Source organism: Mobula hypostoma, chromosome 5, assembly GCF_963921235.1.
Source record: "Mobula hypostoma chromosome 5, sMobHyp1.1, whole genome shotgun sequence".
In the NCBI taxonomy this organism is placed as follows: Eukaryota; Metazoa; Chordata; class Chondrichthyes; order Myliobatiformes; family Myliobatidae; genus Mobula; species Mobula hypostoma.
The window spans coordinates 70,510,919-70,524,560 of record NC_086101.1 but is presented as its reverse complement, the minus strand read 5'-3'; the positions used below and the strand labels follow the sequence as shown (position 1 = coordinate 70,524,560).

The 13,642-nt window shown below is 41.4% G+C and overlaps 1 protein-coding gene across 1 annotated transcript in view; it reads right to left on the bottom strand.

Moving 5' to 3' along the window:
• The window catches only part of gpc6a (glypican 6a), an 822,751-nt gene that overhangs the window by 85,167 nt on the left and 723,942 nt on the right, over positions 1 to 13,642 (bottom strand). Inside the window, exon 5 of the mRNA XM_063048515.1 lies at positions 11,823 to 11,953. Within this exon, the coding sequence (XP_062904585.1) occupies positions 11,823 to 11,953 (131 nt within the window). The remainder of the gene's footprint in view (positions 1 to 11,822; positions 11,954 to 13,642) is intronic.

Sequence of the window (13,642 nt, the reverse complement as noted above, 5' to 3'; positions counted from 1 at the left end):
TGACTTAAACAGTGCCCTATTGCTACCGCCCAAGATATGAAGATGTAATTTAGTCTGGCTTGAATAAAAAGTGCATCGCTGTCACAAAATGATCAATGTTAAATGATTTGAATTGGCTATTTAGACTTCATTGTAACAAAACACATAAAGGTAAATAGGGCTCGGTGTCCGTAGAGACTTGGGCAACAAACAATGCTTTGGATGACCTCAAAGCCACAGAAAAGCAAAGACCAATCGCAGTTAATGCGCAATAAAAGAGTCAACGCTGGATGTAACAAAGGCAGGGATGAGTTTTTCAGCAAAAGATAAGCTAAGGCAGAGATAGAGTTGGATAATTTTATGAAGGTTGTTATGAACCCACAGGTTTCGTTTCCTGTGGACTGTCGCTTTAAGCACTTGAGTGAGGTGGGCCTATGGCATCAGTCACAGTTCAAGCAGTTTGCTTCAGTTTTTTACACAGACAGAGAGAGAGAGAGACCTTCAGTCGTAGTAGAGAGAGAGAGAGACAGGAGACCAGCTGTTGGGACTTCGGCTGGTCACTGTGATGGTTTGGAACTCTTTTAAGCACAGAAGATTGGGTTAAACATCGGCACACGGTGCACAACAAATGTGGGACTGTCACTTCTTATAATCCATAGGAGTGGATTTTGGGATATCCTGTGGGACCACTTATGCTAACCCTTGCCTGGTATGTTGTGTGGTAACCCCTCGAAGACGCTATTCCTGTGACAGGTCACTTTTGGTGATAATTCATATGTGGACGGATTCTACGGACAAGATCTTTGGCGACTATCACTTTGTTTACCTGACATGGAACCTGTGGAATACTTCATACTTAACTTTTCTCTACATTACAGTGTGGATTACAAATATCTCTCTCTCCCATCATTTATTCCGTGATTATTGAACTTTCCTACTTTATCATCTCAAGACTCTAAGCCTGGTTCCCCCAGGCTCAATAGTTTGGCAGCTATATTTACACACGTATATACATATAACACTGTTAACTTTTGCTTGTCTCGTTAGTCATAGTCATAGTCATACTTTACTGATCCCGGGGGAAAATTGGTTTTCGTTACAGTTGCACCATAATAATAATAAATAGTAATAGAACCATAAATAGTTAAATAGTAATATGTAAATTATGCCACTAAATTATGAAATAAGTCCAGGACCAGCCTTTCGGTTCAGGGTGTCTGACCCTCCAAGGGAGGAGTTGTAAAGTTTGATGGCCACAGGCAGGAATGACTTCCTATGACGCTCTGTGTTGCATCTCGGTGGAATGAGTCTCTGGCTGAATGTACTCCTGTGCCCACCTAGTACATTATGTAGTGGATGGGAGACATTGTCCAAGATGGCATGCAACTTAGACAGCATCCTCTTTTCAGACACCACCATCAGAGAGTCCAGTTCCATCCTCAGCATCGTTAAGTTACTATATCATGAATAGATACTAATAAAGATAGTGGTTTTTAACATCAAAACCAGATTCCATGTGTAATCTATTGCTGCTGGTACGTAACAAAGTGGAAACAGGTAATCTTAAAGAAGGCATGAATTTATGGTCCAAAGTTAATTTCAAGATCAGCAATAACTGTAAACTGGTGCAGTTTCAGTCATATGTCACTCCAAAGAGAAGGATGGTTAGATGCTGGGAACGCAGTTTGCGTAGTTCCAATATTTGAGAATTCCGATCACCCAACATTGATAGACATACACCTACAATTGTAGATAAAGAAGAGGAAAGGCCAGAAAATAAGAATGAGAAATAAACTGAAGTGCTTGCAGCTTGCTGAGGAACTTTAATATGCTGAACATTACTAGAATCCAGTCCATGTATAATAACCTTTCTGCCAGGGAATATTTTTAATGGTTTATCAAAATTTTCATGTGCCTACCATTCACCCTCTGATATGCACAAGAAAACTGATGTCTTCATTCGTCAAGATTTAGAATAAATATTTTCTTTGATTACTTTATTATGAACAATACAACATGTTTTCAAATCTCTAACTGTAGTGCAGATAAGAAATTAGTTTGAGGCAGATGGAAGGAATCTGAATAGTGACACTCACACAGATGGTACAATTCTTATTTATGACAAAAAGAATACAAGTTTACTGTTAATAACATGAAACAAGTTTCTCATAATTGGCATCAAACCAAGGTTTGTGCAGGAATTAATTGGGCACTAATCGCACATTTAACCAAGTAGCATTTTAAAGATGAATTATTTAAAAACAGATTTCAAGCCGATGTTTCAGTTAAGGTATTTTTAATACCTGGGACTGATTTTGTTTTACTGCCTAATGTAAAGAATTTTGCTACACAGCTACACTGTTCTAATTGCTTAATAAGTCATAGAATCATAGAGTTATACAGCATGAAAGCAGACTCTTCATTCTAACTCATCCACACCATCCTTAAAACAATGCCTCTCCAATCTTGAGCTAAATTTAATTTAGAAGATATGTTACGTGCTTTGAACTGAGCTTTGCACTGGTTGAATATTTAAAACATCACTAATTAAATTTTTACAGACACTGCTCTGTTATTTTATTTCCTGGATTTGACCCTTATCAAGGTTTAAAGTGAGAGGGGAAAACTTAAAGAGGACTTCAGAGGTAAATATTTCACAGAAGATGGTGACCACATGGAAGTAATTGAGGCAGGTATAATTACAAAGTTTTAACACCATTTGGACAGTTCCATGGATAGGAAAAGCTTTAAAGGGAATATGGCTAAATATAGCCAAGGTGGGACTAGATCAAATAGGCAACTTGGTCAGTATGGATGAATGGACTGAACGACCTGCTGCAATGCTGCATAACTCTATGGCACTGTCAGTTGTCTGTAACATTTAATAGAGCCTCCGTGCTAAGTTTCCAGATTGATTCTCATGATCTGTAAAACTTACAGCAGTTTATAAGGAAGGGGTTTTACTGTAGGCAAATGAGAAAGGAAACATTAGATACTGCAGAAGTGTGTCTTAAGGATGGCTTGGATTTCAATAGGGCCTGATATTTTCAGAGCCTTTATGGAGATATTGGGAAGGTTGGGGTGGCACAGTAGTGTAGTGGTTAGCACAACACTTTACAGTACCAGTGACCTGGGTTCAATTCCTGCTGCTGTCTGTAAGGAGTTTGTATGTTCTCCCTGTGACCATGTGGGTTTCCTCCACGTGCTCTGGTTTCCTCCCACAGTCCAAAGTCATACTGGCTAGTAGGTTAATTGGTCATTGTAAATTGTCCCCTGATTAAGCTAGGATTAAAACAGGGCATCAAAGGGATGGAAGGATCTATTCCACACTGTATCGCAATAAATAAAAAAAAATAAAAAGAGTACTATGGAAAGATGTATTCTTCCTGAGTGGTAAATGTGAAAAATGTTATGAAGTACTTACTGTGATCCAAAACAACATAACAATATTAATATTGTTACATGACTCTAATGCTGTACAACAAAAATTCAAGGATCTCACCAGGACAAGTAACATTGACTCATCTTTGGATATCCCTAACTTTCTATGCAGCTTGTCAGGAACAGCAGTTCAGCTTAAACACTGCCATTTCTTTCTTTAGTAGAAATGAGGACTGTACAACACAGCAACAGTCTCTTCAGCACACAATGCTGTGCCAAACTACTTAAACTAATGGGAGCTAATCCCTCCTGCCTACACACGGTCCGTATCTCCCCATTTTCTGCAAGAGGAGATGTAGACAGTAAGTACTTTTACACAGGGAGTGGTGGGGGTCTGGAATGCGCTGCCTAGCGTGGTAGTGGGGGCAAATATGATAAAGTTGTTCAAGAGGCTCCTGGATTTGCACATGAATCTGCAGAGAACTGAGGATTGTGGACAATGTCTAGGCACAAGGGATCAGATTAGCTGAGTATTTGGTTACTAAATTAGTTAGCTTGGCACAGTATTGTGGGCCAAAGGGCCTGTTTTTATGCTGTACTGTTCTATTTCCTATATTTTATAACACATACCCTCTAATCAAGCCAGTAATCTGGTAAACACAAGAGATTCTACAGATGTTGGAAATCCAGAGCAACACACACAACATGCTGGAGGAACTCAGCAGGTCAGGCAGCATCCATGAAACTGAATAAACAATTATGTTTTGGGCCAAGACCCTTCATTAGGATATCCTGGTAAAACTCCTCTACCCTCTCCAAAGTCTCTACATCTTTCTTACAATAAGACAGCCAAAAACTGAAAGCAATATTGCAGATGTCCTGGAAGAACCATGAAATCCGGAATTTGCTGAGGGCCAGATCAGAGGCACTTAAGTCTGGAGACCGGGAATGCTACAAGAGGTGCAGGTATGATCTCTAGAAAGTCATCTCATAGGCAAAGTGGAGATTCCAGACCAAACTGGAATCAATGAGGGATGCTCGACAGCTGTGGTAGGATTTGAATGTCATAACCTCCTACAAGTTAAATCAAGGACAGCAGAGCTTTGCTTTCGGGTGAGCTCAATGCCTCTTGTGCTTGCTTTGGCTGTCAGAACATGGAGGGAACATTGCGAACCCCCATATCTTCTGATGATCCTTTGCTCACAGTATCTGAAGCTGATGTCCGGACTGCCTTCAGGAGGATGAATCCGAGGAAAGCATCCGGACTGGACAGGGTACCTGGCCGTGTCCTAGAGTGCTGGCCAATTGGCTGATGTGTTCACTGATGTCTTTAACTTCTCGCTACGACAGGGTATGGAACCCACCTGCTTCAAGTACCAGTGCCCAAGAAGAATATGGTGCCCTGCCTCAATGACTGTCACCCAGTTACACTTACATCCACAGTGATGAAGTGTTTTCAGAGGCTGGTATTGAAACCTATCTGCTTCCGCTTGAGAGGCGACTAATCAATAAGCTCCAAGACCCTGGCCTCAATGCCTCCTTGTGCAATTGGATTCTGGATTTCCTCACTTGCAGACCCCCGATTGGCAAGAACATCTCCTCCATGATCTCCATCAGCACAGGTGCACCACAAGGCTGTGTGCTCAGCCCCCTGCTCTACTCACTTTACTGTGTGGCTAAGTACAGCTCCAACACCATATTCAAGTTCACTGGTGACGCCACTGTTGTGGGACGTATCAAAGGTGGTGATGAATCAGCATACAGGAGGGAGATTGAAAATCTGGCTGCGTGGTGTAATAACAACCTCTCACTCAATATCAGCAAGACCATGAACTGACTGTAGTCTTCAAGAGAGGGAAACAGAGGTCCATGAACCAGTCCTCATTGGACGATCAGAGGTGGAGAGGGTCAGTATCTTTAAATTCCTCAGTGTTACTATTTCAGAGGACCTGTCCTGGACCCAATATGTAAAGGCAATTACAAAGAAAGCATGACAGCACCTCTACTTCCTTAGGAGTCTGCAGAGATTTGGCATGACTTCTAAAACTTTGACAAACTTCCAAATATATGTAGTGGAGAATATATTGACTGGCTGCATCATAGCCTTGTATGGGAACACCAATGCCTTTGAATGGAAAATCTGACAAAAGTTGGTGGATTCAGCAGAGTATGTCACTGGTAAAGCCCTCTCAACCACTGAGCACATCCACATGAAACTCTGTTTTAGGAAAGCAGCATCTATCATCAAAGATCCTCTCCCCCCAGGCTCTCTTCTCACTGCCACCATCAGGTAGAGGTACAAGTTCCTCAGGACTCACACCACCAGGTTCAAGAACAGTTACTACCCATCAACCATCAGGCTCGTGAAAAAAAGGGGATAGCTACACTTATTTAAGGACTCTTTTATCTTGTTATTTCATGCTCGTTATTTATTGCTATTTACTTATTACCAGCATTTGCATAGTTTGTTTACAGTTTACAGATCTTGTTTACAGTTACTATTCTATAGATTTGCTAAGTATGCCTGCAGAAAAAGAATCTCAGGGACTTTATATGGTTACATGTATGTACTCTGATAATAAATTTTACTTTGAACTTTAAGGACTCTATCTTGTTATCTCATGTTATTTATTGCTATTTATTTATGTTTGCATTTGCACAGTTTGTTGTCTTCTACACTCTACTTGATCTTTCATTGATCCTGTTATAGTTACTATTCCACAGTTTTGCTGAGTACGCCCACAAGAAAATGAATCTCAGGATTATATGTGGTGATATGTATGTACTCTGATAATAAAATTTACTTTGAACTTTAGTTTCCGGGATTATCCCTATTTCCTTTCCTGAATAATTGAACAATATTACATACCTGCTAGTCCTCCAGTACCTCACTGGTGGCTAGAGAGGACATGAAAACATTGGGCAAAGCCCCAGCAATTCTTGTGCATCCGAATCCTGGACTTCCTGTCAGATCGCTGGCAGGTGGTAAGAGTGGGCTCCCTCACCTCCGCCCCTCTGACCCTCAACACACGAGTCCCTCAGGACTGTGTACTAAGTCCCCTCCTTTACCTTCTGTATACCCATGACTCTGTCGCCGCCCGCAGCTCCAATCCACTAATTAAATTTGCTGACAACACTACACTGATTGGCCTAATCTCAAATAATAATGAGGCATCCTGCAGAGAGGAAGTCATCACTCTGACAAAAGTGGTGTCAAGAAAACAACCTCTCTCTCAACACCGCAAAAACAAAGGAGCTGGTTGTGGATTACAGGAGGAATGGAGACGGGCTAACCCCTATTGACATCAATGGATCTGGGGTTGAGAGGGTGAACAGCTTTAAGTTCCTCGGCATAAACATCACCAAGGATCTCATGCGGTCTGTACGTACTGGCTGTGTGGTGAAAAAGGCACAACAGCACCTCTTTCACCTCAGATGGTTGAAGAGGTTTAGTACGGACCCCCCAAATTCCAAGAACTTTCTGTAGGGGCATGATTGAGAGCATTCTGACCAGCTGCATCACTGCCTGGTATGGGAACTGTACTTCCGTCAATCATAGGACTCTGCAGAGAGTGGTGCGGACAGCCCAACACATCTATAGATATGAGCTTCCCACTATGCAGGACATTTACAAAGACAGGTGTGTAAAAAGGGCCCGAAGGATCACTGGAGACCTGAGTCACCCCAGTCACAAACTGTTCCAGCTGCTACCATCCAGGAAACTGTACCGCAGCATAAAAGCCAGGACCAGCAGGTTCTGGGACAGCTTCTTCCACCAGACTGCTTCATTCATGCTGACACAACTGTATTTCTATGTTACATTGACTATCCTGTTGTACACAATATTTATTATAAATTACTATATTTACACATTTGGATAGGGGCATAATATAAAGATTTTTACTCCTCATTTATATGATGGATGTTAGTAATAAAGTCAATATAATTCAATTCCATCTCTTGACTCTCTCAATAACCAGGGGTATATCCTATCAGACTATGGGGGCTTATCCACATTATTCTTCAAGTGAAAAAAACTAGCTCTTTCTTTATGTAACATATGTTCCTCTCTGATCTCACTATTCTCCTTGCTGAATACTGGCAAGGAGTACTCATTTAGGACCTTATCTACATCCTCAGCCTCCAAGCACAGGTTGCCCCTCTTTATCCTTGACTGGTTCTATCCTCTCCTCAGTTATTCTCTTGCTCTTGATCTAAGTAGACAATGCCTTAGATTCTCCTAATCCTATCTGCTGAAGACCTTTCACGGGTCCTCCTGGCTCTTCTAATTTTCTTCCTGAGTTACACAGAAACACAGAAAACATAGAACATAGAAATATAGAAAACCAACAGCACAATACAGGCCCTTTGGCCTACAATGCTGTGCTGAACATGTACTTACTTAGAAATTACCTAAGGTTACCCATAGCCCTCTATTTTTCTAAGCTCCATGTACCTATCTGGGAGTCTTTTAAAAGACCCTATCGTATCCACCTCCACTACTGTTGCCGGCAGCCCATGCCACGCCTTCACCACTCTGTGTAAAAAACTTTCACCTGACATCTACTCTGTATCTACTTCCAAGCACCTTGAAACTGTGCCCTCTCGTGTTAGCCATTTCAGCCCTGGGAAAAAGCCTCTGACTAGCCACACGATCAATGCCTCACATCATCTTATACACAGTTCTTTTCTGGCTTCTTTAAATTCCTGAAAGGCCCTGTTTTCAGTCATTACATATGTTTCCCTTTTGTTCTTGACTAACTTCACAAGGACCCTTCTCATCCAAAGCTCCCTGCCCTTGCCATCCTTGTCCTTCCTTCTTGCTGGAGCATACCAGTCCTGTATTGTGCAGTAGATTTTGAAACACCTTCACATGCCAGATGTGTATTTGCTCAAAAACAGCTGTTCCCAATTAAATCTCCTTATCTGCTGCCTCATATTCTCATAATCCGTCCTTCCCCAGTTTAATACTTTTCCATAAGGTCTATTCATGTCCTTATTTATGGCCGTCTCAAAACTTTGGGAATTGTGATCACTTTTTCCTAAATGTTCCAGGTTAGTCATCTGGATAGGCTAATTTCCCAATACAAGTCCAATACAGTCCATCTTCCACATGGACTATCCACATACTGTATTAAGAAGCTCTCCTCGAGGTACCTAACATCTGACCCTCTTGTATTAAGGAGGTCCCAGTATACTGTATCTTGGAGAAGTTGGAATCACCCACCACAACAACCATGTTGTTTCTGCACCTTTCCCTACTCTACCTGTTGCTCAATGTTCTGCTGGTTATTGGGGAGTCTGTACTACAGAGGGCAGAATATAGAACACTGCAACACAGTACAGGCCCTTCAGCACACAGTATTCTGCTGACCTTATCATTGACTCTAATATCAATCTAACCCCTTCCTCATACATTGCCCTTCATTTTTCTATCATTATATGCCTATCTAAGAGTCCCTTAGACACCCCTGATGTATCTGCCTCTGCTAACATACCTGGCAGGATGTTCTACACCAGCACTCTCTGTGCAAAAAATTTACCTGTGACAGCCACCCTGCTATACACTTTTCTCCAATCAACTTAAAATCATGCCCCCCCCCCCACACTAGGCATTTCTACCCTGGTAAATAAGTCTTCAAGTCTATCAAGTCACTATCAAGACCTCTATCAAGTCACTTCTCATTGTTGTTCACTCCAACGATAAAAGTCTTAGCTGATGCACCCTACCCTCATAAAGCATGCTGTCTAATCCAGGCAGCATCCCAGTAAATCTCCGCTTCATCCTCTCTAAATTTTCCACATCCTTCATTTAATGTGTCGACCAGAACTGAACACAATATTCCAAGTATGGTCTAACCAGAGTTATGTAGAGCTGCAATATTACCCCGTGGTCCTTGAACTCAATCCCCAACTAATGAAGGCTAACACACTGTACACCTTCGTAACAACCCTATCAACTTAACGCAGCATTTCGGAGAGATCGATGGACACGGACTCCAAAATCTCTTTGTTCCCATCAGGTGACTGCCTTTCTTACTTTTGATTTCTATTCATATGGACTAAATGATGAGCACTCCATTATGTCAACTCTGAATGGAGTTGTAATGTGAAAAAGACTAAGGAGCTGGTGGTAGACCTGAGGAGGGCTAAGGTACCGGTGACCCCTGTTTCCACCCAGGGGGTCAGTGTGGACATGGTGGAGGATTACAGATATCTGGGGATATGAACTGACAATAAACTGGACTGGTCAAAGAACACTGAGGCTGTCTACAAGAAGGGTCAGAGCCGTCTCTATTTCCTGAGGAGACTGAGGTCCTTTAACATCTGTTGGACAATGCTGAGGATGTTCTACAAGTCTGTGGTGGCCAGTGCGATCATGTTTGCTGTTGTGTGCTGGGGCAGCAGGCTGAGGGTAGCATACACCCAACAGAATCAACAAACTCATTCGTAAGGCCAGTGATGTTGTGGGGATGGAACTGGACTCTCTGACTGTGGTGTCTGAAAAGAGGATGCTGTCTAAGTTGCATGCCATCTTGGTCAATGTCTCCCATCCACTACATAATGTACTGGGTGGGCACAGGAGTACATTCAGCCAGAGACTCATTCCACCGAGATGCAGCACAGAGCGTCATAGGAAGTCATTCCTGCCTGTGGCCATCAAATTTTACAACTCCTCCCTTGGAGGGTCAGACACCCTGAGCCAATAGGCTGGTCCTGGACTTATTTCCTGGCATAATTCACATATTACTATTTAATTATTTATGGTTTTATTACTATTTAATTATTTATGGTTTTATTACTATTTAATTATTTATGGTGTAACTAACGAAAACCAATTTCCCTCGGGATCAATAAAGTATGACTATGACTATGACTGTGATATATCTGCTGGTTAGTAGTGAAAGGGCTTCCCACCTTTACCTTCCTCTCTTCCTTCTGAAACATTAAGCAGCCGATCTTGTCCCTCTCTCCGCCAATTCCTTATAATGGTCACAACATCGTTGTTCTACATATTGATCCATCCTCTAATTTCATCTCCCTTACTGCTAATACCTTGCATTAAATTAGACACTCTTCAACCCATCGTCTTATTGCGTCTATCACCTTGCTGTTGCTGGTCCTTCCTTAGAGACTTACTATAATGACATTTACCTTCCCCTCAATCCCTCCACTATCTGACCCAGTGCTCGTGGCTTTCTGCACTTGTCAATGCATTTCAAGCCAGCAGGAAAGTTCGCTCTGCACCTGCGCTTCCAATACCGCCCTCTAAAGCTGCTTCTCTTCTCTCTAGCACTTTTCCATCTAGGAGATATTTAACTGCTTGTTTTTGTCAATCAACATGATATTGAGAAGAGGAGAAGATGGCGGCGCGGCGCAGCGCGCAGCGGCCACTCCGGTGATGAATGTCTGTTATCTGTCAAGTAGGGTGCCATGCACAATTCTGATTTGATGGAGGCAGACGTGAGAGCACGGAGGAACATCTGGTGAAACTTCTGAAATGCCTGTTTCGCTGCCACTGCTACTGTGTGATCTGAAATCTCTGGAGGGGAAGGATCCAAATCTTCGGCTTTGCTTTTTGCTCGGCGGCCGGAGTGGAGTCGAAGCGCTCGCCAGAGATGGTGTTCGGTGTCGGACGCTCAAAGTTTTTGGACAGACTCAGTTGGCTGTGGTCGGGTGCTTCCAGGCTGTTGCAACGGCAAGTTTGCGGTGCTGGAGGTTCATAGCAGGGAGGGTTTCTCCCTTCTACCGTCTGCGTGAGATGTTGGGGCTATCGAGACTTTGAGACTTTTTTTTACCGTGCCCATGGTCTGCTCTTTATCAAATTACAGTATTGCTTTGCACTGTTGTAACTATACGTTATAATTATGTGGGTTTTGTCAGTTTCAGTCTTGGTCTGTCCTGTGTTTCTGTGATATCATACCAGCGGAACATTGCATCATTTCTTAATGCATGCATTTCTAAATGACAATAAACGAGGACTGAGTGTCCTCATAATCTAATCTAATATTGCAAAGTAAGTCCATAAAACACAGGAGCAGAATTAGGCCATTTGGCCCATCGAGCTTAAGAAATCTGAAAACCTCTCACACTTCATCAAATAATATTGCCAATGAGCAGTAGATTGAGAACCAGTCAAGGAGGTCTTGATAATTGGATTCATTCTTTGTCATGTGCTTTTCAAATTTGGTATGATTATCTTCAGTGGAGCTGAGTTTCAGAAATAGAAACATGTAACAACATATTCTGCATTTAGTCCGCGAACTTAGTTCCACCTCCATGGTTTTTCAATGCAAACATCTGCATTTCAATTGAGAACCTGCAAAAAGAATTCATACTCAAACAATTCTGCAGCCTATGTTTATACTGGATTTTCCGTTCAGAATCTTTCACAGAGGCAAAATAGCAGAAAGGTAATTTTCACTGAATATTAATAAACAAAGCAAATCCAAGGAGTTTACCTTAGTTGAGACATGAAAGCTATTTTCTTGCATATTCATGATGGCATCAGAAATCTTCACATCAATTGGTTCCATTACTGCTTCAATGTTGAAAGGCCCTTCCAACCTTTCTGCTACCAACAGCATAGCATCTATCAAAACAAAAATGACAGGTTAAATTAAAGTGAAACTTCAGAAAATCTCAGTAACAGATGGATATCTCAGATCTCAGCGCTGAAGTTTAGGACTGAGATTGGAAGATGCATTTTTAAATGGGAAACATTAAATGATACATTTACCATGTGAAAGTGAGTGTTTTTTTTTAGGTTAATAAGAACATGCTAATTTTCCATCTTGTGCTGTAAACTGTTAAAAAAAATCTTTGCCTTTAATAAGAAAGACAATTCTAAGTGCAGCTTCCAATTTTCTTCCAAAACTAACAAAAAAGAGGCAATAATCTTTCATATGTATTTCAGCATACAAATGAGGGCTTGTGCTTAAAGTCAAAAGCATATGCTTGCCATTGACATATAATCCATTTATTTTGTCTTGATAGAAAATGGTACATCAAAGGTGGAATATATATTAGATTAGTTTTACTATTCTGTAAGTTATTAATCAGGGAAAAAATTAAAATCAAGTCAAAATTTACAATTTGCATGGTGTAACAATTTTTGAAAACAGCTGCACAATGCAGCCTGTATTTTATACGTGGTGATGCTTGTACAGTATGCCTTGCACCAACATTGATTTCATGAAAAAAGTGGTGGAAACAAATGAGATTGAAGATAAATTTTATGAACAAGAAAGGATCTGAGTGTAAATAATTTTGCATAGCTTTAAGATCGAAGTGTGCCATGTAGCATGACAATGGATACAATAGTGCGGTCAGTGCAGATGTCGGCTCACATCTCCAACATTCCTGACCTCTGATACTATCTGCATAATATTTGCCCTTCTCCCTAAGATGGTGTAAGCTTCCTCCGGGAAGACATCCCAACGGACAATGTAAGTTCCCCGAACAAGTAGGTGAATGTTTGTAGAATCTGAGGTGAATTGTGTGTTGGAAAGCTGGGTAGGAAAGTGAGGATGTGGGGAGAATAATATTGAATTGGTGTAGATGGGTTGGCATTGACTTGGTGGCTGAAAGTCCTGATTCTATCCAGAATGACTCCATGATATCCTTGTACCAGACACTACCATTATCTGTGGAAATCAAAAACTGTGAGTGCTAAAAAACTAAAGTGAAAAATGCTGGAAATAGTCAGCAGATCGGGTTGCATCTCTTGAAAGAGAAACAGAGTTCACATTTACAGTTGAAGATCCCTTGTCAGAACTGAGAATGAGACAAAAAGAGGCTTGTGAAGCTTCAGGGGAGCTGGGAAGAGTGAATGTCCCTTCCAAATCACTGCACTTACCCATCGTAACATCTACAGTGAGTCCTATTCCCCTGACAATTCGGTTTAAACCTTTCTGACCAGCAGATCTCCTCACAAGGGTGTTGGTCCCATTCTAGTTTAGCTAAATTTGTCTTGATTCTACAGGTTCTTCCTTCCCAAAAAATGGCCTCAATAATTCAAGAAGCTAAAGCCAATCCCCATGCAAAGTCCTTTCATTTAAAATATCCTTTTATACCTATAGTCACGAGCTTGTGGCTACAGAAGGAATGAAGAGGTTATAACTTTAAATGATTACATTGCTTCCTAAACTCATGTTGCACAAGTTCAAAGATGAAAAGTTTTGTCAGGATTGATTCTCCACTGGAAGGTCCAGCTCTTCCTACACATTTCCATATGATTATAAGGCATAGGCTTTCATCATGGCTGATCTATTATCCCTCT